The 25,316-nt window shown below is 71.4% G+C and overlaps 4 protein-coding genes across 10 annotated transcripts; 3 read left to right on the forward strand and 1 right to left on the reverse strand.

Annotated features, from left to right (window-relative positions):
- Positions 1–1,028: 1,028 nt before the first annotated feature.
- Positions 1,029–8,353, forward strand: DGKA (diacylglycerol kinase alpha). Its single transcript, XM_086628502.1, is given in 25 exon segments — positions 1,029–1,051; positions 1,720–1,793; positions 2,611–2,687; positions 2,780–2,912; positions 2,991–3,071; positions 3,170–3,219; positions 3,306–3,380; positions 3,504–3,623; positions 3,707–3,824; positions 4,697–4,785; positions 5,479–5,598; positions 5,679–5,797; positions 5,844–5,943; positions 6,018–6,091; positions 6,199–6,273; positions 6,381–6,466; positions 6,555–6,644; positions 6,729–6,889; positions 6,973–7,037; positions 7,121–7,211; positions 7,302–7,445; positions 7,447–7,498; positions 7,886–8,006; positions 8,090–8,150; positions 8,255–8,353. Coding segments are annotated over 24 exon segments (2,271 nt in total). The 5' UTR covers positions 1,029–1,051; positions 1,720–1,723.
- Positions 8,354–8,871: 518 nt separating this feature from the next.
- On the reverse strand, positions 8,872–12,750 carry PMEL (premelanosome protein). Of its 5 annotated transcripts, none has more exons than XM_086628555.1 (12): positions 12,687–12,750; positions 11,760–11,888; positions 11,536–11,682; positions 11,316–11,456; positions 11,079–11,240; positions 10,606–10,995; positions 10,299–10,520; positions 9,767–10,060; positions 9,599–9,692; positions 9,305–9,507; positions 9,140–9,227; positions 8,872–9,031 (listed from the first exon to the last, which is right to left on the reverse strand). In XM_086628555.1, the coding sequence occupies exons 1-12, from the start codon at positions 12,748–12,750 to the stop codon at positions 8,872–8,874; spliced, it is 2,094 nt and encodes a 697-aa protein (XP_086484681.1). The 5 variants fall into 5 exon arrangements, with proteins under 5 accessions (XP_086484681.1, XP_086484679.1, XP_086484680.1 ...); XM_086628553.1 differs by having other exon boundaries at positions 9,767–10,192; XM_086628554.1 differs by having other exon boundaries at positions 9,767–10,144; positions 10,588–10,995.
- A 1,457-nt stretch (positions 12,751–14,207) lies between these two features.
- Positions 14,208–16,577, forward strand: CDK2 (cyclin dependent kinase 2). The gene is given in 8 exon segments (XM_086628561.1): positions 14,208–14,280; positions 14,283–14,322; positions 14,409–14,486; positions 15,023–15,143; positions 15,271–15,441; positions 15,522–15,623; positions 16,189–16,392; positions 16,473–16,577. Coding segments are annotated over 8 exon segments (894 nt in total).
- A 5,961-nt stretch (positions 16,578–22,538) lies between these two features.
- RAB5B (RAB5B, member RAS oncogene family) lies at positions 22,539–24,303 on the forward strand. Of its 3 annotated transcripts, none has more exons than XM_086628483.1 (5): positions 22,539–22,742; positions 23,191–23,342; positions 23,534–23,656; positions 23,771–23,864; positions 24,183–24,303. In XM_086628483.1, the coding sequence occupies exons 1-5, from the start codon at positions 22,580–22,582 to the stop codon at positions 24,296–24,298; spliced, it is 648 nt and encodes a 215-aa protein (XP_086484609.1). In that variant the 5' UTR covers positions 22,539–22,579; the 3' UTR covers positions 24,299–24,303. The 3 variants fall into 3 exon arrangements, with proteins under 3 accessions (XP_086484609.1, XP_086484610.1, XP_086484611.1); XM_086628484.1 differs by having other exon boundaries at positions 22,539–22,740; positions 23,231–23,342; XM_086628485.1 differs by lacking the exon at positions 23,534–23,656.
- Positions 24,304–25,316: the final 1,013 nt, after the last annotated feature.

Here is a 25,316-nt window from a genome sequence, read left to right on the forward strand (position 1 = left end):
TTTGTTTTTAAAGAGACAGCGCCCCGTGGGGGGGATTCCCGGCGTGCACCGGGGGAGCGCCCCCTCCCGCACCCACGCCCCCCCCCCCGCCCCGAGGTGCGAGGTTGCCATGGCGACCCCAGGCCGGATCTGCCGGGTTGGGGAGCCCCTCCCCGCCCCCCCCCCCCCCCCCCCCCCGCCGCATCAGCCATGGCAACCGCGGTGTCCCGCACCCCCCCCCCCCCCGGGGCCCTGGGGGGGGTCAGGGGCTGCGTCCCGCCTCGGCGGGGGGAGCAGCGGGGGTGTCCCCCCCACGAGGGTCACCAGGAGCGGCGGCGGGGCGGGAACCGAGGGCTGGGGGGCGCAGCCCCCCCCCAGCGCGGCCGGGGCCGCTCGAGCATCGCGTCCCCGACGTCCGTGTCCGTGTGTCCCCCCCCGACACGTGCGGGTCCCCCCCGGGACCCCCGCCCGCTCTCACAACCGCCCGTCGGGGGACACGGAGGGGGCCGGGGTCTCCCCCAGACCCCCCCCCCCCCCGGGGCCGCAGCTGCCCCCGCGGGGGCCCCGGTCCCCCCCCGCCCCGGGGCGGATGTGGCCCCGGGCGCCGCCGCTTCGTTACCGACCGGGGCGGCAGCCGCCTCCCGCCCCCGGGGGGATTTCCGCGCGGGGGGGGACCCCGCACCCCGTCCCGCTCCGCCGCAACCCCCCCCCAACTCCCCCCCCACCCTGGGGGGCTGCGACGGTCCCTGCGCCCCCCCTCCCCCGCTCCCGCTGGGGGGGTCCCCCGGGACGGACCGTGCCCCGGGCACCCCCCCGCCCTGCGGGGGGCTCACGGAGGAAGCGGCGGGGGGGGCACGGTTCCTGGGGGGGGGGTGGGCACCGAGACCCCCGCGCAGGCAGCGCTACCGGCAGCGCGCCCGCGTGCCGCCCCGCCGCCGCCGCCGTCGGGGGGCTCCCCCCGGCCCCCCCCCCCCCGCCTCCGCGGCGGCACGTGCGGCCGGTGCCGCCCCCGCCCCGCCGGGCCGTGATGTCACGGGGCCGGGCCGGGACCGGCCGCCGCGGGACCCGCCAGGTACGTGTCGGGCGGCGGCACCGGGATGCACCGGGGAGGGGGATTTTGGGGTGTGTGGGGGGGTCCGGGTTGGGGCGCGAGGCCGTACCGGGCTGTACCGGGGCGGGGGGGGGAGGAGGAGGAGGAGGAGGAGGAAGCACCGGGGATGCCCAAGCGCAGCGACGGGGCGTCCGGTGCCGCTGCCGCGGGGTCCCCGTTAACCGGGGGGGGTGCGGGTGGGGGGGTGTGATCTCCCTTTCCCCGCTCCGGGGGGAGCATAAGGGTGGAGGGGGGGGGTCCCGCTCGCCCTCCCGGTCCCGGTTCCGCCCGCCCCCCCCCCCATCCGCGGGCGTGGAGCTGGGCGGGACCCGGCGTGACTCAGCCCCGTGGGTGCCCCACGGGGGGGGGGCGGGGGGGAGCGCTCCGTGTCCCCCCCCCCGAGCAGCCGCCTTGTCTCACCGACCACCAGGACCCCTCCCCAATGTCTGGGGGGGCATCACCCCTCACTCAATCCTTTTTTTTTTTGGGGGGGGGGGGAGCCATGCCACGGTGGCACCCATGGGTGCTGCTCGCCATCTGGGGTTCAAAGCTCAACACACCCCCCTTCCGTGGGGGGGGGGGGGGCGGGAAAGGGGGTGCGTTGGGGGCGTACGCCCCCAACGCACCCCCTTTCCCGCCCCCCCCCCCAGAGCCATGGAGGAGACCCCGGACTGGGCCACCTTGAGCCCCCAGGAGTTTGCCCAGCTGCAGAAGTACCTGGAGTGTGAGTTTTTTTCTTGGGGGGGGGTCTCTACACGCGTGTTCGTGCGTGCCGGCGGCTCTGCACGCGTGTGCGGGCGTGGGAGGTGGCCTCACGCACCTGCGTGAGTGGGGGGGGGGGTTCACGTGTCTGTGTGCACGTTTGGGGGTGGTTTGCACGCGTGTGCATGCGTGAGGACAGCATCACGTGTCCGTGTGCATGTGTAGGGGGGGCTCTGCACGCATGTGCATGCGTGGGGACAGCATCACGTGTCCGTGTGCATGTGTAGGGGGGGCTTTGCACACGTGTTCATGTGTGGAGACAGCATCACATGTCCATGTGCATGTGTAGGGGCTCTGCACGCGTGTGCATGCGTGGGGACAGCATCACGTGTCCGTGTGCGTGTGTAGGGGCTCTGCACGCGTGTGCGTGCACGAGGGCAGCGTCACACACCTGTGTGCACGCGTGGAGGTGGCTTCACATGTCTGTGTGCACCTTTGGGGGTGGTTTGCACGCGTGTGCACGGATGGGGACAGCCTGACGTGTCCATGTGCACGCACAAGGGTGGCTCTGCACGCGTGTGCGTGCACGAGGGCAGCTTCACACACGTGTGCGCGCATCGGGGTGGCTTCACGTGTCCGTGTCCACGCGTGGCGGTGGCTTGGCGTGCACAGGGATGTCCTCACACACGTGTGCGTGCACCGGGACAGCTTTACGTGCACGCGTGTGCCCGACACGGCAGCCTCACCTGCGTGCCGGCGCAAGCGTGCCCGCGTGTTGGCGGGGCGGGTGGGGGGCACACGCGTGTGCACACGCCGAGCGGCCCCGTCTCTGCCCGCAGACAGCAGCCGGAAGGTGCAGGACGTGCTGCAGGATTTCTACGGCGGGGGGGCCCTGTCGCGGCACCGGCAGGGAGAGGTGGGACCCCGGGACGGTCCCGCTGGGGGGAAAGGCGGGGGGGGGGGGGCTGCACCCCGCCCCCCCATCCCGACTCTCCCCCCCCCCCAAAGTGCGTCGACTTCGAGGGGTTCACGCTGTTCCTGCGGAGTTACCTGGAGGCGGACGACGTCCCGGAGCCGCTTTGCCGCCATCTCTTCGCCTCCTTCCAGAGCGGGGCCGTGGCCCCCCCGGGCAGCCGGGCAGGTGAGGGGGGGGCCCCGGGGGGGCTGCCCGGGGTGTCTGGGTACCCCCGGGGGGTCTCATGGGGGTCTCTCCCCGCAGGCAGCGACCTCGTCTGCCTTAACGACGTGTCCTGCTACTTCTCGCTGCTGGAGGGGGGGCGCCCCGAGGACAAGCTGGAGTGTGAGTGGGGGGGTCGGGGGGGGGGGGCCGTGGGGGGGGCTCGGGGGTCCCCGGGAGCTGCTGGGGTGACCTCAGCCCACCGTGTTCCCCCCCCGCAGTCACCTTCAAGCTGTACGACACGGATGGGAACGGGCTCCTGGACAGCTCGGTGAGTGCTGGGGACGGGGGGGCTGCGGGCGGACCCCCCCCCCACCTCGGGTCCCCCCCCCCACCGCGCTGACACCCTCCCCGCAGGAGGTGGAGCGGATCATCACCCAGATGATGCGGGTGGCCCAGTACCTGGACTGGGACGTCACCGAGCTGGAACCGGTGAGTGGGGCTGGGATGGTGGGACAGTGGGGGGCTGCCCCCCCCCAGCCCCACACTTCCCCCCTGACCCCCCCACCCTGACCCCCCACCCTGACCCACCCCCTGACCCCCCCGGCCCCCCAGATCCTGCAGGAGATGATGCGGGAGATCGACTACGACGGCAGCGGGACGGTGTCGCTGGGCGAGTGGCTGCGGGGGGGGGTCACCAACATCCCGCTGCTGGTGCTGCTGGGGCTGGAGGGGGTGAGTGCCGGGGTGGCGCCGCGCCGGGACCCCCCCAGCCGCGCCGGGACCCCCCCGCCACGACCACGTCGTGTCCCCCCCAGCACATGAAGGACGATGGGCAGCACATGTGGCGCCTGAAGCACTTCAGCCGCCCCGTGTACTGCAACGTGTGCGCCGCGCTGCTGGTGGGGCTGCGCAAGCAGGGGCTGAGCTGCACTGGTGAGCGGTGGGTGGGGTGGGGTGGGGTGGGATGGGTGGGATGAAGACGAATGGGATGGAGATGGGATGGGACAGGACTGGATGGGACAGGATGGGATGGGACTGGACGGGATGGGATGGGGATGGGATGGGATGGGATGGGATGGGATGGGATGGGATGGGATGGGATGGGATGGGATGGGATGGGACAGGACGGGACTGGATGGGACAGGATGGGGATGGGATGGGATGGGATGGGACTGGACAGGATGGGATGGGGATGGGATGGGATGGGACGGGACGGGATGGGATGGGACAGGACGGGACTGGATGGGACGGGATGGGGATGGGATGGGATGGGACGGGACGGGACGGAACGGGATGGGATGGGATGGGATGGGATGGGACGGGACGGGACGGAACGGGAGGGAATGGGATGGGATGGGATGGGATGGGATGGGATGGGATGGGATGGGACAGGACGGGACTGGATGGGATGGGATGGGATGGGATGGGGATGGGATGGGATGGGATGGGACGGGATGGGACGGGACGGAACGGGAGGGAATGGGATGGGACGGGACGGGACGGGATGGGATGGGACAGGATGGGATGGAATGGGACGGGATGGGGACAGGATGGGATGGGACGGGACAGGATGGGGATGGGATGGGGATGGAGACAAGGATGAGGATGTAGTAGGGGCAGTGATGGGATGGGAATGGGACAGGGATGCACTGGGGATGGGGACAGGATGGGATGGGGTTGGGATGGGGACGTGGTGGGCACAGGGATGATAACCAGAGCAGGATGGGGTTGTGGGCGGGATGGGGATGGGATGGGGACAGGGATCAGGATGAGGACGCAGCCCCCGCCCCATCTCCCCCCCCCAGTCTGCAAGTTCACGGTCCACGAGCGCTGCGCCCGCCGGGCCCCCCCCAGCTGCATCAGCACCTACGCCAAGTCCCGCAAGGAGGCCGGCGTGAGTGGCCCCCGCCGCCAGCCGTCCGTCCGCCTGTCTGTCCGTCCGCCTGTCCGTCTGTCTGTCCATCCATCTGCCTGTCCATCCACCCAGCCGTCCATCTCTCCATCCGCCCGCCTGTCCGTCTGTCCACCCGTCCATCCTGCTGTCCACTTGGTTGCTCCACCCGCCCCCCCCATCCGTCTCCCTGCGTCTCGTCCGTCTGTCCGTCTGCTCCTCTGCCGAGTTGTGTGTCTGCCTGTGCGTTTGTCCGTCTGTCCACCCACCCCGCACAGCAGGGGGACACCCAGTGTCCGAGGCCCCCCGTGCCCCTGCCGTGGGGTGGCATGATGTGCCGTGACATGCCATGATGTGCCGTGACATGCCATGCCATGCCATGCCATGCCATGATGTGCCATGACGTGCCGTGACATGATGTGATGTGCCATGCCATGCCATGCCATGCCATGCCATGATGTGCCATGACGTGCCGTGACATGATGTGATGTGCCATGCCGTGCCATGATGTGCCATGACATGCCATGCCATGCCATGACGTGCCGTGACATGATGTGACGTGCCATGATGTGGCATGACATGACGTGCCATGACGTGGCATGACATGACGTGATGTGGCATGATGTGCTGTGACATAACATGACATGCCATGCCGTGCCATGCCGTGCTGTGACGTGCCATGGGGGGGCCGCGCAGGTCCAGGCCCACGTGTGGGTGAAGGGCGGCTGCGAGGGCGGCAGATGTGCCATGTGCCAGAAGAAGATCAAGAGCTTCCAGTGCCTGACGGGGCTGCACTGCGTCTGGTGCCACCTGAGGGTGGGTGCATCGCGGGGCGGGGGGGGCACACAGACCCCCCCACACCCCCCCTGCCCTCCCTCACCCCCTCTGCCCCCCAGATCCACGAGGAGTGCCTCCCCCTCGTGCCCCCCGCCTGCGACTGCGGGGTCCTGCGGGACCACGTCCTGCCCCCCGCCGCCATCTACCCCGTCCTACTGGTGAGTGGGGCCCTGGGGGGGTGGGTGAGGGCCCCCCCTCCCCACCAGGACCCCCGTAACCGGCAGGTGCTGGCAGGAGCGGCAGGACAGCCAGCGGGATGGCGGCGGGACGCCGGCGGAGGAGACGCCGCAGGTCTTTGCCACCCCCGAGGGGCAGGCGCTGCGGGTGAGCCGCGACCCCCCCCGTGTGTGTGTGCCCCCCCGTGTGCCCCCCCCAGCCCTCACCCCCCCACCCCGTAGGTCAGCCCTGTGCCCAACACCCACCCGCTCCTCGTCTTCGTCAACCCCAAGAGCGGAGGGAAGCAGGGGGAGAGGTAAGGGGGGGTCTGGGGGGGCCGGGGGGGCTCGTTCCGGTGGCCCCGGGGGGAGGGGGGCGGCCTGGCCCCTCCCAGCCCCCCCCCAGCCCCCCCTCTCCCCCCAGGGTGCTGCGGAAGTTCCAGTATCTGCTGAACCCCCGACAGGTTTATAACCTGCAGAAGGGAGGACCCACCCCCGGGTGAGCGGGGTGGGGGGCAGCGGGGTGCCATGGGGGGGATGGGGGGGCCCGATCCTGCCCTGACACTCCCCCCCCCCACCCCACTCCCCCCATCCTCTCCCTCCCAGGCTCAATTTCTTCCGGGACGTGCCGGATTTTCGGATCCTGGTGTGCGGCGGTGACGGCACCGTGGGCTGGATCCTGGATGCCATCGGTGGGTGCTGACCCCCCCCTAGACCCCCCCCAACCTTGACCTAACCCCCCCTTGATCTAACCCCCCCCCCAATTTCCTCTCCTTGCAGACAAAGCCAACCTGCCCCACCGGCCCCCCGTGGCCGTGCTGCCCCTTGGCACCGGCAACGACCTGGCCCGCTGCCTGCACTGGGGAGGGGGTGAGTGGGGCAGCACTTTGGGGGGGGGGCACAGGCACCCCATGCCCCCCCCACACACCCCATCCCACCCTCCCCTGCCGGCAGGATACGCGGGGGAGGACCTGGTGAAGATCCTGCGGGAGCTGGAGGGCGGCCGCCTGGTGCACATGGACCGCTGGCGGCTGGAGGTGCTGCCCACCGAGCCGGGCGCCACGGGCGACCCGGTGCCCTACGACATCCTCAACAACTACTTCTCCATCGGGGTGGTGCGTGGGGTGAGAGGGTGGCTGGGGGGGGGCACTTTACACCCCCCCACCCCAGCACCTCACCCCTGCCCCCCCCTCCCCAGGACGCCTCCATCGCCCACCGCTTCCACGTCATGCGGGAGAAATACCCGGAGAAGTTCAACAGCAGGTGGGGGGGGAGGGAAGGGCCGTCCCCATGGTGTCCCCCACCTCGTCCCCCCCCCACTTTGCCCCCCCCAATTCCCCCCCCAGGATGAAGAACAAACTCTGGTACCTGGAATTCGCCACCTCCGAGAGCATCTTCGCCACCTGCAAGAGGCTCAAGGAGTGTGTGAGCGTGGAGGTGAGGGGGGGTCCCGCCGCACTGGGAGGGGGGGTTGCATGTCGGGGCAGGTGGTCGCCCCCCCCTGACATGCATCCCCCCCCCTCCCAGTGCGGCGGGACCCCCCTGGAGCTGAGCGGGGCCCTGGCAGGACTGGCGGTGCTGAACATCCCCAGTATTTACGGGGGGTCCAACCTCTGGGGCGAGACCCGGCGGGCGCTGGGGGAGGCCGGAGGGGGGGTGGTGGGCACCGTGCCCCCCCCCCGCCACCGTCACCGACGCCGAGACCCTCAAGATGTGCGTGCAGGGTGCGTGTGGCGGCACCGGGACCCCTCTCCCCTCTTTTCCTCAATCCCCCTTCCCTCAGCACTGCCCGGACCCCCCCATCTCTGTGCCCCCCATCCCACCTCTGTGCCCCCCATCCCATCTCTGTGCCCCCCATCCCACCTCTGTGCCCCCCACCCCATCTCTGTGCCCCCATCCCATCTCTGTGCCCCCTCCCCACCTCTGTGCCCCCTCCCCACCTCTGTGCCCCCTCCCCACCTCTGTGACCCCTCCCTATCTCTGTGCCCCCCTATCTCTGTGCCCCCCCCATCTCTGTGCCCCTCTATTTCTCTGCCCCCATCTCTGTGCCCTCTCCCCATCTGTGCCCCCCCATCTCTGCACTCCCCCCCCCCATCTCTGTGCCCCCCCAGACCTGAGCGACCGGCGGCTGGAGGTGGTGGGGCTGGAGGGGGTCCTGGAGATGGGGCAGATCTACACGGGGCTGAAGAGCGCGGGGACGCGGCTGGCGACCTGCTCCGAGATCACCCTGCGGTGAGGGGGGGGCCGGGGGGGCGGGGGGGGGATGGGGGGGCCGGGGCAGCCCCTGAGCTGCAGGGGGGGTCACGCTTTCGCAGGACGCTGAAGCCGCTGCCCATGCAGATCGACGGGGAGCCCTGGATGCAGCCCCCCTGCACGGTACGGGGACCCCCACCCCCCCCGGCCTCACCGAGCACCTCGGGGACCCCCCCCGGGGTGTGGGGCCCCCCCCGGCCCCCCCAGCCCCGACCTCTGTCTTGCAGATCAGGATCACCCACAAGAACCAGGCGCCGATGCTCATGGCTGCACCCCCCCGCTCCTCTGGCTTCTTCGGCCTCAAGAAGGGCCCCCCCGAGGCCTGAGGGGTCCGGGGGGGGGGCAAAGCCCCCCCGAGCTGCACCCAGGCAGGGCCGCGGACCAACAGCCCCCTGTATCCTCGGCAGGGGCGGGTGGCAGCTGTGCCCCCCCACCCCGCACCCAGGGGTGCTCAGAGCCCGCGGGTGCCATGCCAGGGTTGGGGGGGCTGCCCGAGGCTCCTTTCTGTGCCCCCTGCCCTGCCAGGCCCCCCCCCCCTATTTATTTTCCCCCCGCCCCCCCCAATTTCAAGTGCCTCTTGCAGTAATAAAGCTGATGGTGAGATGGGCGCTGGCTGTGCCAACTGTGGGGCAGTGGGCTCAGCCCCCCCACAGGACCCCCTGACCCCCCTCCGACCCCCCCCCCCGACCCCCCCAGACACACAACCAGACAGAGGCACCGGCTGAGCTGAGCCTTTAATGTCGGTGGTGGCGAGGACGGGGCCACGCGTGCCCCGTGCCCCGTGCCCCCCCTTTGCCCATGTCCCCCCCTGGCTCCCGAGGGCTGGGGGGGGTCGGGGGGGGCCCTAGATGGTGTTGGCACGGAGCAGGGGGCTGCTCTCGCCGCTGGGGGCCCCCCCAAAGGCCTGGCGCAGCAGGAGGCGGAGGGCAGAGCTGGGGGGCAGCCACCCCCGGGGCCGGGGGGCCGGGGGGGCCGTGGGCAGCAGCGGGTTGTACTTCACACGCCTGTGGGGCAGAGACGGGGCGAGACGGTGAGTGCCGGGGCCGGGGGGGCTGCGGCAGCCCCCAGCTTGTGGGGGACCCCCCGTGCCACGGTGCCCCCCCTGCCCTGACCTGCAGGTGTAGGCGGCGGTGCCCAGGGCGGCGGCGATGAGCACCAGCCCCACGAAGAGCGTGGTCCTGCCAGCGGCCGGCGCGGCACCTGCGGGCAGAGACAGCTCAGCACCCCCAGGTCCCACAGGACCCCCCCAGCCCATCTCCCCCCGGCCGCGCTCCCACCTCCGACGGCGACGCGGGTGCTGGCCACCGCCAGGCTGTTGCCGTTGGCCAGGGAGACGTTGAGGCAGAAGAGCCCGGACTGGTTGAAGTCCTGGCGCAGCACGAGCTGGCAGCCGGGCGCCGGTGCCACCGCCGAGCACGTCTGCGTCTGCGCTGTTTGGCACTCGGCGTCCGCCACCACGGTGCACACCTCCTCGGGCAGGCTGCGGGCGGGGGGTCAGAGCGCTGCGGACCCCCCCCCAGCCCCATCCCATCCCCAGGACCACCCCCCCCGCCGCCCCCGGCTGCCCTCACCTCCCCTCGCACGTCACCGTCAGCTCCACGCTGCTCTCGCTGCCCTCTGGCACCACCGGCACCACCTGCACGATGGCCACGCTCTCGATGCCCTCTGCAACGGGACGCGGTGTCGGAGCGGGCTCGGACCCCCCCAGACCCCCCCCGGCCCCCCAGCCCGGCACTCACGGACGATGTCGAGCTGGGTGGAGAAGGTGCCGTAGCGGTACAGGATGCAGCCGGTGGGATCAGCGGCCGGCGCCTGGCGCTTCACCAGCACCAGCGGCTCGGCGCTGCCGGCAGCAGCAGCGGTGGCTCCAGCTGTGGCAGCAGCAAGGGATGCAGCTGTGGCTCCCACGGTTGCTCCCACTGTGGCTCCAGCTGTGGCTTCAACCACAGCTCCAGCTGTGGCTCCAGCTGTGGCATCAGCCACGGCTCCAGCTGTGGCTCCAACCGTGGCTCCAGCTGTGGCTCCAGCTGTGGCTTCAACCACAGCTCCAGCTGTGGCTCCAGCTATGGCTTCAACTACGGCTCCAGCTGTGGCTCCAGCTGTGGCATCAGCCGTGGCTCCAGCCGTTTCCATATCTGCAGGAGAAGCAGGAGGCAGGGAAGGGGCTGGGGAAGGGCGAGGGGGGGCTGTGCTCTCGGGGACCCCCCCAGCCCCTGTTACCGGACGGTTATTACCGTTACCGTCACCCTCTGCCCCGGGCCAAGCACCCACCTGCAGCCACCGTTCCCTCCGCGGCGGTGGGGGCCGAGGTGGGGGGCAGAGAGTCGGCAGCCACCGTGATGGAGACAGCAGCGGGATCGGTACCCGCGGCTCCGCTGGCGGCATCCACCAGGGTGCTGAGTGCCAGGGTGACGGGCTCGGTGACGGCGGGGTCAGTGGGCACCTCCGCCGATCCCCCCGTGGTCTCTGCCGATGAGTCGGAGGCTGCGGGTGCTGCGGGCAGAGCAAGGGTGAAGGGCAGGGGGGACCCCCAGGACCCCCGGGCACCCACAGCGGGGGCGGCTCCGTGCTCCCTTACCGGTGCTGAGCGCCCCAGCGGTGCTCTGCCCAGCCGGCGTCGTGCCGCCGATCTGCGTGGCCGTGGGTCCCGCCGACGGCCCGGTGGTGGGGTCCACGACGGGGGCCACGGAGGTGCCGCAGGGGCTGAGGGGGATGGCAGCCTGCAGCACCAGGCGGGCAGCGAAGGAGCCGGTGTCCATGTAGGTGTGGGTGACGGTGGGGCTGCGGGAGATGAGGGTCCCGCTCTGGTCCCCGAAGTCCCAGGAGTAGGAGATGTCGGCGTCGCGCAGGTAGCTGCTGGGGTCGTGCAGCCGCACGGTGAAGGCCACGGGGCGGTTACGCACGAAGCGCCCGTCGCCCTCCGCCGCGTCCTCCACCTGCGACACGTCCACCGCGAAGGGCACCTGGTCTGGAGGGGCACACGGGGCACCATCAGCTCGGCCGCCCGCACCGGGTTCCCTCATGCCAGCCCACCCCAGCCCCGGCACCCACCGGTGATGCTGAACTGGGTGCTGGTGCGGCCGATGGGGACGAACTTCTGGCGGCCGCGGTAGTGGTAGACGACGACCTCCATGGTGTAGGAGCCCAGCGGCACCCCCGCGGTGCCCACCGTCAGCTGCGACTTCGGGCCGTCCACCACCTGCCAGTAGCGCCCTGCGGGACCGGGTGGGGGTCAGATGCTGCTCGGGGACCCCTCCAGGCCCCGGCGGGGGTCGGTGCCAGCCTCACCCCACGTCCACCAGACATAGACGAATTTTCCACGTTTGTCGCCGGCGCTGGCGGGGAACGGCTGCCCGTCGGGGAAGACGCCATCCGCGCCCTCGGCCGGCTGCTCCGGGAAGACGGATTCACCCTGGGCGACGCGGGTGCCTGCGGGGAGCAGAGGGTGAGGGGGGCGCAGGGTGGGGGTCCGGGTGCCGGGGCGGGGGGTTTTCGGGCGGGCGCTGACCGTTGACGGTGCAGTTCTGGTTCCAGACGACGCGGCCGTCGGGCAGCACCGCCTGGGTGTGGGGGAAGCGGACGGCGATGGAGAAGGTGGCGTCGGCGCCCGCCATGGTGGGAGCGTCGTTGCTGATGTCGAAGGTGACGTCGCCACCTGCCAGGCACAAGGACGGCGGCTCAGCCACGGCACCGAGGGCCGGCGCGATGCCCGGCGCCCGTCCTGGCGCTCACCTCGCCAGCAGTCCCGCTGCCGCGCCGTCCCCTCCTGCCACGGCCGGTACAGCCCCGTGTCCCAGCTCCGGAAAGGTGCTGGCCGCCCGCTCCACCACTGGCTCCGGCCACGGCTCCGGCCACCGGCTCCTGCGGGAGAAGGGCGACACGGTGCACGGGTGGCACCCGGAGCACCCGCGTGGGGCGGCCGCCCACCGCCTTGACCCGCCAGCGAGGTCCCTGGTGATGCGATGCCACCCCCATGGGGCATCTCCAGCCGGATCCCCCACCCTGCACCGTGGGGACCCTCGGGGACCCCGGGGGCCACGTGACGGGCTCGGGCCAGGCTGTGCGCGGGGCAAAGCCCATCACATGGCGTCGGGCGCTGCCCAAAGCCTTTTCATGTGACTCTCAGCTGAGCCGGCGCTGGCGGCCCCGGGCGGGATGGGGTGAGCGCCCCCCACTCGCAGGGGGCTCTCGGGTCCCCCCTCATGCCCCCCCCACTCACACGGAGCTGCCGGGTCCCCTCCACATCCCCCCACTCACAAGGGGCTACCAGGTCACCCCACTCGTGGGGGTCCCATCCATGTCCCCCCACTCCCAAACAGATGAGGGGGTGTCCCTCCCCCCTCACAGCACCCACACAGAGGGATGGGGACCCCCGTATCCCACAGAGAGTGATGGGGACCCCACAATGAGCCCCCCCACCCCCTGGGGTCTCCAAGCAGCCCCCACCCAGGGGATTCGGGGTTCTAGGGGGGGGGTCTGCTCCCTGAAAGGACCCCGTAATTCCTGGGGGGGTGAGGATCATCCCAGCTGGTGAGGGGGCTCGCGGGATCCGGGGGGCAGCTCTGCTGCCCCCCGGATCCCGCGAGCCCCCTCACCGGCCAAGACCATCCCCCATCAACCACATCCCCCCCCCCCAAAAAAAAACAAACCCCCACTTACGCCGTTGAGCCGTAGCCAAGACCAGGAGGGTCCCCAAGACCGCGATCACCCCGTGCACCCGCATGGTCCCACCGTGCTCGTCTCCCCGCCTGCGCGTTCGGGCACCCACCGGGGCAGAGAGGCGAAGGGGACGGGGACGGGGGGATATAAAGGGGGTTCTCGTTTGCATAGTCCCACCCCAAAAGGGGGACCCAGCCCCCCTCCCCCCCCCCTTCCACCCCCCCACTTTTGAGTTGCGTCGGGACACGTGTGTTCACGTGTGCGCGGCGCCTGGTTGGGTCCGGTCACACGCTCCGGTGCTGCCCACGCGTGGGTGGGAGACGCGTGGGGTGCTTGGGGGATGCAGAGACCCCTCCCCAGGTCGGGGAGGGGAATGGGGGGGTGCTGTCCCCCCCCAGGTCTCAGCACCGGCCCGGTGGGCTCAGGGACATGGATTTGGTCCCGTTTTTAGGAAGTGGGATGGGGACGCAGCACCCACCGAGCCTGGGTCACCCTGTTGTGCAGGGTGGGGGGCACACGCGGGGGGACCCCGATCCCACATATGGGGGCCCCGATCCCGCACGTGGGGACCCCTGTCCTGCACACGGGGACCCCAATCCCGCATCTGAGGGGCCCGATCCCGCACATGGGGACCCCGATCCTGCACCCGGGGACCCCGATCCTGCATACGAGCGACCCGATCCCGCACACGGGGACCCCAATCCCGCACCCGGGGACTCCGATCACACACGGGGACCCCGACCCCGCACACGCGGGGGGTCCCCCACCCTTTTCCTCCCGTGGGGGTGTTTCCAGCTCCCACCCGGGAGGGTCCCCCCGTGCCTGGGGCCGTGTGCGTGGGGCTGCTTGTGCGGGACCGTGCCCGTGGGACCGCGTGTGCGGGACGGCGCCGGGACCCCCAGAAAGCCCCGTGTGCCCCCTCCGGTGTCCGGCCCCGCCCCCAGAGCGGGCACCGGCGCCGAGGGCGCTGGGACACCCCCCCCCGCAAGGGGACCCCGGCCTGGGCGGTACCCAGGGGGTCCCAGCCGGAGCCTGCGCGGCCCCGGGACCCCCCCCCCCGCCCCGCAGCCCAGGGACCGGGGACGGCAGCGACCCCCCCCCCCCCCCCCCGGGGAGCGCCCCGCGCGCGCCCCTTCCGCCCGCTCCTGTCGCTTTAAGGGATCTCCCGCGCCGCCCGCCGCGTCACGGCGAGCCCGGCCAATGGGGCGGCGCGGGGGGCGTGGCCAGCGGAAGGCGGGAAGCGGCGCGGGCGGGGCCGCCGTAACATTGTTGCGCGCGGGGGGAAGCGGCGGCCGCGATCGTTCCACCCGCCGCGCGCGCGCCCGGGACCCCCCCCCAGGGACGCCCGGGGCCCTCCCCCCCCCCCGGGACACCCCCCTCCCCCCGGAACATCCCCTCCCCCCCCCCCCGGGGCCGCCCCCGGACACCCCCCCCGCCCCGCCCGGGGTCTCCCCCCCCCCCGCCACCTCCCCGGTCTCCCCCCCACCCCGGGCCGCTGTCCGGGCCCCCCCGGCCCCCCCCATGGAGAACTTCCAGAAGGTGGAGAAGATCGGGGAGGGCACCTATGGCGTCGTGTACAAAGCCCGGAACAAGGTGACGGGGAGGTGGTGGCGCTCAAGAAGATCCGGCTGGACACGTGAGTGGGGGGGCCAGGGGGGGGGCCGGGGTCCCCGGGGGGGCCCAGCGGGGGGGGGGCCCGGGGCTCAGCCGCCTCCCCCGCAGGGAGACCGAGGGCGTCCCCAGCACGGCCATCCGCGAGATCTCGCTGCTCAAGGAGCTCAACCACCCCAACATCGTCAAGTGAGTGGGGGGGCACGGGGGGGTACGGGGGGGGCACGGGGACAGGGGGGGTCTGCGGAGCCCCGCAGCTCTGCCGCAGCCCCAGCTCTGTGCCCGTGGTGCCTGGGCGGGGGGCAGGGGCTGCAGGCACCCCACAACCATGGGGACCCCAGCGGCCATGGGGACCCCACAATCATGGGGAACCCCCGCAGCCATAGGGACCCCTGTGGCCATGCCAAGGCCATGGGGTGCTGTGGCCGTGGAGGGTCCCAAGGCCATGGGGAGCAACGGCCATTGGGCCCCCCCTGTGGCCATTGAGACCCCCTGAAGCCCTTGGGACCCCCTGGCCATGCTGGAACCCCTGTGGCCACGGGGACCCCCCGTGGTCATGCCAAGGCCATGGGGTGCTGTGGCCATGGGAGTCCCAAGGCCATTGGGACCCCTCCGAGGCCATTGGGACCCCGCGGCAGTGGGGCGCCGTGGCCATGCCAAGGCCGTGGGACCCCGCGGCCGTGGGTTGCCCCGTGGCACGGGCCCAGGTGCTGCGGCTCCCGCAGGCTGCTGGACGTGATCCACACGGAGAACAAGCTCTACCTGGTGTTCGAGTTCCTGCACCAGGACCTGAAGAAGTTCATGGACGCGTCCTCCATCAGCGGCATCGCCCTGCCCCTCATCAAGGTGCGGGGGGCAGCGCCACGGCGGGAGGTCCCGGTGCTGGCAGGGGGGAACCTGGTGTTGGCAGGGGGTCCCGGTGCTGGCGTGGGGGGTCCTGGCCCTGCTGAGCCCCCCGCCCACCCCCCCGCAGAGCTACCTGTTCCAGCTGCTGCAGGGCCTGGCGTTCTGCCACGCGCACCGCGTGCTGCACCGCGACCTCAAGCCCCAGAACCTGCTCATCAACGCCGACGGCGCCATCAAACTGGCCGACTTCGGCCTGGCCCGCGCCTTCGGCGTGCCCGTGCGCACCTACACCCACGAGGTGGGCACTGGGGGGCACGGCAGTGGGGAGGGGGTGGGCTGGGGGCACCCGGTGCCCATCGCAGCCCTGTCCCGTGGCAGGTGGTGACCCTCTGGTACCGAGCACCCGAGATCCTGCTGGGCTGCAAGTACTACTCGACAGCTGTTGACATCTGGAGCTTGGGCTGCATCTTTGCTGAGATGGTGGGTGACTGCGCCGCGACGGGCACGGGGGTGCCCGGACCCCTCCGGGGTGACACTGGGCTCCTCGCACATCGGGGTGTGCCCAGGATCTGCTGGGTGGGCTCTGCCTGTCCCGGTGACGCTGCGGCTGCCCAGGGCACAGCCCTGACCTCACCGGGGTGCGGGGCTGACGCCCACCGCAGCGCCCGGGGAATAAAGGGGCTTTGTGGGCGCAGGGAGGGGGCCGCGCCAGCCGGGCGTCATGTGAGCCCCCCCCGGCCCCGGAGTCCACGTCACGCGGCCGACCGCAGCGCCCGGTGCTCCCCGGCGAAACCGGGGCGCGCTCCCGCCGCGGGGACGGTCACAAGGGGCTGGCGTGAGAGCTCACGGGGTGGGCGCCGGGTGTGATGCCCGCCTGGGGGGGCCCCCATCCGCCAGCCACGGCCCTTTGGCTCAGAAAGGGCAGGACGTCTCGGGGGCACGACCAGTCACCGGGACCCCCCCATCTTGGGGCGCCTGGGGGGTGCCAGGCTGCCCACGGGGGTGCCCCTGGTGCCCCGGCAGACCCCCCGCTCCCCGTGCCCAGATCACCCGTCGCGCCCTGTTCCCCGGAGACTCGGAGATCGACCAGCTCTTCCGCATCTTCCGCACGCTGGGCACGCCGGACGAGGCGGCGTGGCCCGGCGTCACCGCCATGCCCGACTACAAGCCCAGTTTCCCCAAGTGGGCCCGGCAGGACTTCGGCAAAGTGGTGCCGCCGCTGGACGAGGAGGGGCGGAAGCTGCTGGCGGTGAGCAAGGGGCGATGGGGGGCGGGTGATGGGGACCCCCCCCCCCTCACTGCCACCCACCCCCTCTCCCCCCCCCCCAGCAAATGCTGCACTACGACCCCAACAAGCGCATCTCGGCCAAGGCGGCGCTGGGACACCCCTTCTTCCGCGACGTCACCAGGGCCGTCCCCCACCTGCGCCTCTGACCCCCCCGCCGGCGCTCACGGGGGTCCCGGGACATGACCGGGGGGGGGGTGGCTGCTGTGCCCCCCTCCCCAGAGGAGCCCCCATCCCTGCGCAGCGAGAGGTGACGTCTGTCGCCAGGGACGCGGTGGCGGGGGGCTGGGGACCCCCCACGCCTGCCCCTGGGACTGCTCTGGGCAGAGCCCCCCTGCAGCCGCTGGGGCCCCCCCGGCACGGAGCCGGTGCCTCCCGGGGAGCGGGTCCCGTCCCGCTCCGCTCCCCGGCGTGGCAAGGGCCCCCCGCCCCGGCCTCGCCTGGACTTTCGGCACTTACAGCCCCTCCCGGGGGTCCCGGAACCGGCACGGGAGGGGGGCGAGCACCTTGGTCCCCCCCAGCCCCCTCCGTGCCACCGGCCCGGCTCCGGCTGGGGGGGTCCGTCCCCCCTGTCTTGCTGCCCTGCGGGAGTCGGGAGGGGGTTTTGCCTCGGGGGTGGGGGGGGGGTGATGGGGGCTCCGTGCAGCACCCCGCCCCCCCCAGTGCCCCCTCCTCTCCCCCCCCCCCAGTTTTCTTTGCGACTTTTGTAATTTCTGCAATTTCGTACCGAACGTTCAACTCTGCTGTGTGGCGCCTGCGGGGGGGGGGGGGGGGGCCGTCCGTCTGTCCGTCCGTGTGTGTTCCCCCCCCTCGAGGGGCCTCGCTCAGCGCCCCCCTCCCCCCCCGGGACGCGCCCCCGGGGCTCCAACATGGCCCCGGTAAGGCCTCGGCCCCGCCCACCGCCGCAAGGCCCCGCCCACCGCCACGCCCTGGGATGACCACGCCCACTGGCGCCCTGGAGCGCCGCTATTGGCTGCGCTAGGCCCCGCCCCCGGGCGAGGCCGCGCTCGGGAGCGGAGTCAGAGGTTGCGGCTCGTCCTGCTGCAGCTGTCAATCACGGGCAGCGCCCCCTGTGATTGGTCGCGAAGTACGGCTCCGCCTCACGTCACTCATCGAGCCGCCGGGCCTCGGGTTGGCCGGGATGGGCCCCTTCTGCCCTGTGATTGGGTGACGCCGCAGCGTCCTGCGTTTCGATTGGCTTCTGCCACTGCGGGGGTCCTCCCCTTTAGGTCACCTTATTTGTTGATGGCGCCCCCCGAGCGATGGCGTTTCCGGTTGGCCTTTCTCCGCGTCACTCGTCTCTAGCCCCCTCCTCCCGCCGCCTATTGGCCGACCGCTCTCACTCCTATTGGCCAGTCCACCGCCCATCCGCCTTTCGGGCGCCGCCGATTGGCTTCCCTGCACGGGGCGGGGCGCTGACGCGTCCCTTCCTCTTCTATTGGCCTACCCGAGAGGAAGAGGCGTGCCCGCCGCCGCGCTGCGAGGCGCCGATTGGCGGAGCCGCCTTTAGTCCCGCCCGCGCCAGGAGGGTTTGGTTGAGCCGCTGTTTGTGCGCTCGGGGGCCGCGACGGGCCGGGCCGAGGTACCGGGGGCGGCGGCGGCGGGGAGGGGGGGCCGGGGGCGGCCCGGGCGGGACTCGGGGCGTCGCGGGGGCTCGGGGGGGGGGCAGCGCCCGGCGGCGGCTCCAGTCTCCTGGGGCGGGGTGGGTGGGGGGGCGGCAGCCGCCGCTGCCCGTTCCGGGCCCGTTCCGCGGGGCGAGCCGGGCCCTGCGCCCGGCGGCGGGCGCTCCCGGCCCCGCCGCGGGGTCCCCGCTGGGCGGAGGGTCCCAGCCGGCGGCTGCTCGGGGCCCCCCCGGTGCCGCCGAGCGGGTGTCCCGCAGCGGGAACCGCCGGTCCGCGGGGTCCCGGTGCCCGAGAGGCGTTTGGGTCCGCGCGAGGCCCCGGCTGCCGGTGCGAGGCCTCGGTGGGGCCGAGCCGTCCCGGCGGGGGCGTGAGGCCGCGGCTGTCGGCACGGGGCCGCCCGTCAGCCGCTGCTCCGCCCGGGTCGTGCCGCTGCCGCCTTCCCCCCGGTTCCTGCAGCGCCGTGGGGCGCCCGGAGCTTCGGCTGCCCGGTTCCGGTGAGACCTGCCCGAGGCACCGGCCAGGCTGGCTCCCGGGCTGCGGCTTCGGCCACCCGAGGAGGGCGGCGCGCAGGTGCCGGTCGGGGCTGCCCGAGCTGGCGCTGCGCCCACTGGCACGGGGCAGGTGGGAGATGGGAGGCAGGGAAGAGCGGATCGACAGACGCCCATCGCCTCTCCGGGCAGCCCCTTGCAGGGCTCCTCTTCCAGCGGGCATCTTCCACGGCGTCGGGCCGGGCAGGACCGGCTGTGGGTGCCAGGCACCCTCCAAGCAGCCCGCGGAGCCCGGATGCCCCAGGAGGATTCCCAGGAGGATGGGGAGCTCTGCCAGGGCGGCCTTGAGCGCGTGTCGGCGTTATCTTGGGCGACGCGTGGGGGCTGGCGCGCAGCCGAGTGGGGCCGGAGCCGCCCACCTGCTCTGCAGCGCGGTGGGTCGGGTGTGGGTGCCACGGCCGTTGGGCTTTCCGTGCCGTACGGGTCGGGGCAGAGCCAGTTCTCCACCATCCTCCACCGGAGCTCGCCGACGCTGGCGCATCGGTAAGGAGCGACGCCCAACGACCGGAGCCGCGGCGTGACTCGGTACGGTTCTCGTTGGCGGGGACCGGCTCAGCTTCGCTCCGTGAGCCGGAGCTCTCTCCATCACCGGCATCCCCAGCCAAGCCCCCGGTAGCTGCTGGGACAGTTGGGACATCAGAAAAGTGTCACTGGCAACAGGAAAGCCGTTGGCCCAGACGGGCTGTTGCAACCCTCCCCGGTGCGGGATGCCCCCTTCTCCCGGCTCAGCCGGGCAGCCCTCGGTGCGCCAAGCCATGGGGCTTGGTTTGGGATCCCGTTTGGGAAGGGAGTTTCGGAGGAGACGGAGTGAGGCGGCCTCGGAGTCCCCGAACCTCGTCGGGAAAAGCTTCTTCCGCCACGGCAGGGGAGGAGCGGCATCACCGCGGCAGGTTCTGGCTCGTGCTGTCGGCGCTGGCCGTGTCGCACCGATCTCACTCACCGGACAGCTAGCGGTAATCGCCGGTGACACGGAATTGCGCCAGAAACAGCCGCAGACTTCGACGGCCGGCCGGACAATCGGCTGTGTGCCTGTTGTGGCGATGGTTTAGTGCCAATGTCCGGTGGTCTTGGGGTCTGCGGGTGCTCCGGTGCCCGGTTTGTCCGAGGGAAGTGGTGTTTCGGCTGGTTTCTTTTCCTCAGTCCCTCTGAGCAGCCCTGGCGCGGGGTGCGGATGGGCAGAGCGTGCCCAGCCAGCGCTGCCCGCTGCCTCTGCAGCGAGCGTGTCCCAGAGCAGCTCCCAGGTGGGAGAAACGGCAAATTCCAGTGCCGGCAGTGCCTGGGGGCCCTGCGGAGCGAGGGGGGCGAGGATGGAGCCATCCGGCCCCAGAGACCACAGCCCGGGTGAGACCGCCGAAACCTCGGGGCTGTTTCTCCGGCAAACCCCGGAGCACTCCCGGCAGCCCATGGCTCCATGCGGAGCTCTCCCGGAGCGGTGCGGAGGAGGCAGCTCCCACCTTGCCGTCTGGAGGAGGAGGAGACCCACGTGATGCCAGGGGTGCACAGACGGCCAGATCCGCGCACCACGGGGCAACTTGAGCCCTGGCAGAGGTGGCTCAGGGTTTGCAGGGCGACTGCCAGTGGAGAGGTGCAGTGTGGAGCCGCTACCAGTCTCCGGGGTCCCGGCTGGGCCCTGTCAGCGCCAGGGCTGGCAGGGAGGGACTGTCCCCTCCCAGGCTGGAGCCCCGTGCCCACCTGGCAGCTCCCTGCTCCCAAACAAGCACAGGATCTATTCTGGGCGCTCCTGTGCGGCTCCGCTGGAGCAGGACGATGGCACCTGGTGTCGGAAATGCCCAGTGAGCGGGCAGTGGTGGTGCCGAGTGCCCATGGGGTGAGCGGCTGCCTGATGTCGCAGGGCTGGGGGCTGCTCCGGTGCCCTCGGCCCGCTGGGAGCCTGTGCCAGTGCTGGAATGGCACCGGGAAGTCAGCAGGGCTGCTCTCGGCGGGGAAGTGGTCCCAGGGGCAGGAGGAAGCCAGGTGGCAGCGCTCGGGGCCGAGGCTGGCACTCCCGACCTGCGGCAGGGGCCGGCTTCGGCAGCACCGGGCTGAGCGGGAGACGGAGAGCGAGAACGGCTTGGAGGGGGCGAGGGGGATCCGCTCCCAGAGCGGGTTCCGGCAGCACTTGCTCAAGGATGTTTGCAGGGAAGGAGCTGGGCTGAGCCGGTCCCTCTGCCTCAGCTCCCCGGCACGGGCACAGGGGTGGCACTGAGTCCGGGTGGCGGCAGCAGCCGGACCTGGTGAGCTTCAGGGGGATCCCTCTGTGTGCTTCGGGGTGTCCGGAGCCGAAGCGCAGCGCCCTGTGCCACATCTGGAGCGGGTCCCGCTCTCTGCCCTGGCCTCGCCACGGGCCGCGTTGCTGCCAGGACGGGGATTTCCGCTCCGAATAGTTAAAATACTTGTCGGATCCTCAGCCTGGCCCCGAGCTCGTGGGAGCGGCTTGGCAGGAGCGACCCCGAGCCTCATCCGTGCCCGGCCTCGTCCCGCAGGAGCTCCCGGCGCCGTTCTGGATCAAACCAAAGAGAACTGGCAGGAGTCTGGCAGCCTGGGCTGCGCCAGGCGATTCCCAGCGGGTCGTGCTGAGCCGAGCCGTGCCCGGGGTGTTGCCAAGGCTGTTGCTGAACCCGTCCCTCTCCAGAGCAGCATCCCCCCGGCCGGTGCTGCCCTGGGAAACCCCGGTGCCAGCGAGCGCCCGCCGATGAGTGCGTGTTCCCAGAGCTTTGCCGATCCCCCCGCACCTGGAGGGGTCCGTGCCGTGCCCGGGCCGGGGTCCGTGCTGTGCCAGTGCTGTGGTTAGCAAGTGTTTCCCGCCGGGCTGGTCCGGTGTTAGCCCTGCGTACGTCTCCGGGCAGATGGGGAAGGGCAACTGGTGACAAACACCGTTCCACTGGTTGGTTCTGGTCTTGGTGATCCGTGCCCCGCCAGCGCGGTAAACCTCTGCCACGGCTCCGTAACCTTGGGACTGGCGCGTTCCGGGGGAGAGTGAGATTAGCTCCTCAAGGGAACCAAATCCTGTTTTCTCCCACGTCCTCTGGGCGTGCGAACCGCGGGAGCCCAAACTCCGGCTGCCCGCTGCCCCCCCAGGCTCCTGTCTCTTCTCCGAGTGCCCCCTCCCAGCACCCACCCCTCGGGCTTGGAGGAGCCGTGGCATTCCTGGTGCTTGATCCCGCTGGTGCCCGGGTTTGAGTGGGCAGCCTGTTCTGCAGGCAGACATGGCGTGTGCCAGCTCTGGGGGGCCGGTGTCGGGCTGGTGCCGGTGCCAGCGGCCGTGCTTCACCCTGGCAGGGGATGCAGACTGCACCCTCAGCCTGAGCGGCTCCGCCGGACCCTCCTGCTCCTGGTGGGTGCGGAAAATGAAGTGAAAACGGGGAAAAAGAAATCCCCACCCTAAAACCAGTCCATGGCTGAGGAACTCCAAGGCAAAACTGGGGAGTTTTTCCCAGCTGCTCCGCTGGTGCAGCCCGGACCCGCTCGCTGCCGCCTGCCCGTGTCCGGCAGCGTGGCGCGTCCCGGCCCAGGAGCAGCTCGCTGGCAGCGGGAGGCTGGGGAGGACTGGGAGGACCGGGAGGACTGCTGACTCACTCCCAGCCGCCGCCGCCAGGATCCCGCCGCCTGCCTCGCCGTAATCGGCTCCTGCCCACCGATCTGCTCCGGGAAATCCCGCCGGAGCAGAGGCTCCGGGAGCGGAGCTGTGGCCTGTGGGCGCCGGGGCAGAGCCCGGGGAAGGGCCCCGTAACGGGGAGCGTGTTCTGGCTGGAGGGAAGAGGCGCTTTGCCCGCCGAAGCGTGGCAGAGCGTGTCGCCGTGGCCGCGGTACGGTCCCGGGGGGACGCAGGGGCTCAGCGTGCCGACGGCTCTCTCCTCCCTCCAGGACAGCCGAGCGGATTGAGGGCCAGCACCCGGCACCCAGCCCCTTCCCGCGCCGCCGCCTCGGTGCCTTCCCGGCTCTCTGGTTCACAGGGCACGCGGCGCCAGCAGCACCGGGGCCATGACCAGCCGAGGAGCCGCCAGGCCAAACGGGCAGTCCCAAGCCAGTAAAATCTGTCAGTTCAAACTGGTGCTGCTGGGCGAGTCGGCGGTGGGGAAATCCAGCCTGGTGCTGCGCTTCGTCAAGGGCCAGTTCCACGAGTACCAGGAGAGCACCATCGGTGGTGAGTCGGTGCCCGGCGCGGGTGCTCCGGTAACGCTCCCGGGCGCCCGCAGCCCCGTCGCTGCGGCTTTGCCTCGTGCCAGTTTTGATTCCCACCAAACACAAGCCCCCGCCAGGCTCCAAGCCCTTCCCCTACGGCCGTGGCACACGGAGCTGGCGCTCCCCGTGCCCCGTCCCGTGGTCTTGCAGCGGAGGGTGGTGCTGCCACGGTGGACGTGGTGGTCCTTTGGCACGGAGCTGTTGCCGATCCCCTGGGAGCGCGCTGCTCGCGCAGAGCAGCTGGTATCTTTTTTCCTCGGCGAGCCCAAGCGGTGGCCCGAGGTGCCAGGGTCCACATCCCTTCTGGGGCTGGACTGGGGGGTGCAGGGAGGGTTCCCCGCTGCCCGCTGGGTGCCCGCCCGCAGCGGGGGCGGCTGACGCGATGCTGACGCCGTCCTTCCTCCCGCCAGCGGCGTTCCTCACACAGTCCGTCTGCCTGGATGACACAACGGTGAAGTTCGAGATCTGGGACACAGCCGGCCAGGAGCGATACCACAGCCTGGCACCCATGTACTACCGGGGGGCACAGGCTGCCATCGTGGTCTATGATATCACCAACCAGGTAGGGTCCCGCTCCGCGGCTGCCTGGTGCCTCGGTTAGACCACCCGGGAGTGGAGGCCAGCACGGCTGGGGGAGGGTGCTGGTGGCTGTGGAAGTGGTGGGGTTGCCTGGGGGCCACCTCGTCCCTCTGAGGTGCCCGCCGTGCGGCGCAGCGGTGGGACCGGCCCCCGAGTTCCCACCTCTGCTCCCAGGAAACGTTTGCGCGGGCGAAGACATGGGTGAAGGAGCTGCAGCGACAAGCCAGCCCCAGCATCGTCATCGCCCTCGCCGGCAACAAGGCGGACCTGGCCAGCAAGCGCATGGTGGAGTATGAAGTAAGTGTCGGCCCGGTGCCAGCTCCCGTCCCTGTCCCCGCCTCGGCGCTGCCGCGGGAGACGCGCAGGACCCTCGGCCGCCGGACCCTCACCCGGCTGCCGGCGCTCTTGCAGGAGGCGCAGGCGTACGCGGACGACAACAGCCTGTTGTTCATGGAGACGTCGGCCAAGACAGCCATGAACGTGAACGACCTCTTCTTGGCCATCGGTGAGGCTCCGCGGGCGGCGTGGGGGGGGTCTGCCCGGGGCACTGCTTCCCCCTCCGGGAGCGTTCAGGGAGGCTGAGCTGGTGTCTTGTCCCCGGCGAGCACGGCTTCCCGCGGCCCGGCAACGGCTGTGCCGCGGCGCTGCTGCCGGGCTCGACACCGAGGCGTCTGGAGCCGGCGCTCGTGCGAGAGTGGCTCGGAGGGGAAAGTGCCCTTCCTCCTGGGGAGGGACCCGGCTGGCTCCGTGGCCCCCACCGCGTCCCTCGGCGAGCCCCCGTGCCGCTCCCGCCGCCGCCATCTCGCCCGTCTTCCCCCTGCAGCCAAGAAGCTGCCAAAGAGCGAGCCGCAGAGCGCGAGCGGCGCGGCCGGCCGGAGCCGCGGCGTGGACCTGCACGAGCAGAGCCAGCAGAACAGGAGCCAGTGCTGTAGCAACTGACGGGCACCCGCCCGCGCCCGCCCGCGCCGCCGGAAGAGCGGAGATCCGACCTCCATCCCCGTCCACCGCACCTCCCCTCCGTACCGGCACACCGAGACACCCGTCTGAACCGAGTCCCCCCGCCCCGAGCTCCCTCTAACTGCACTTTTTAACGCTTCGAAACCACCACCGGACACCCGTTACCGGCACCCGTTACCGGCACCCGGCACCACCCTCCCGCCGGCAGCGGAACCAGCTCAGCCGGGGACTTAACTTCCAAAAAAAAAAAACCCCCCAGGAAACCCAAGGACAAACTCTTCTTCACTTTGTATTATAGGCGCAAAAAGCCACCTCCGGGTCTGGTTTCTCCCCTCTTCTTCCTCCCTCTCCCGCCTCCCGCGCTGCTGCGGCACCTCCGGTACGCCGGGGCGGGAGAGGCCCGAGGCGGCGGTGGCGGCATCCTCCAAGGTGGAGCAGCTGGAAGCGGAGACCTCCGGAAAACACGGGGTTTTTCCGAGGGGTCTGTCATGGATTTCTTCCTCATTTTTCGTTTCTTTTTTCTTTTTTCCACCCTCGTTTCTCCTCTTTGGCTGTCGGGGTGAGGAAAGCTGCAGTGTCCTGAATTTTTTCCGAGGTGGCCTTTTTTGCCGGAGGATGGGAAGCGCCTGGGGACTCTTTATAGGGGGAGGGGGGAGCAGAGCACCCGTGGACCCCACTCGCCGCGGGTGCCACCACCCCACCTTCGCCCGCAGAGCTGCCGCGCGTTGCCGCCACGGCCGCCCCGGTGATCCCGCCGCGGTCGGGGTGCGAGCGGTGCCGGCCCCGCCGCGCTTTCCCCTCGCTCCGCGGTTCGGCGGCGGGCGAGGGGTGTCTCTGGTTTGCACTTTAGTCGTGGAAACGTCCCGTTAAGATGCACCTTGGTTGGTTTGTTTGGTTTTTCCTCCGGTCCGGTTGGGTCCGGGAGGCACCGCGCCGGTTTGGGTTTGATTTGCTTCCCCGAAGGAGCTTTGGTGGCTGGAGAATCCCGCGGCCGCGGTCG

Source organism: Tauraco erythrolophus, chromosome 31 (assembly GCF_009769465.1).
Source record: "Tauraco erythrolophus isolate bTauEry1 chromosome 31, bTauEry1.pri, whole genome shotgun sequence".
In the NCBI taxonomy this organism is placed as follows: domain Eukaryota; kingdom Metazoa; phylum Chordata; class Aves; order Musophagiformes; family Musophagidae; genus Tauraco; species Tauraco erythrolophus.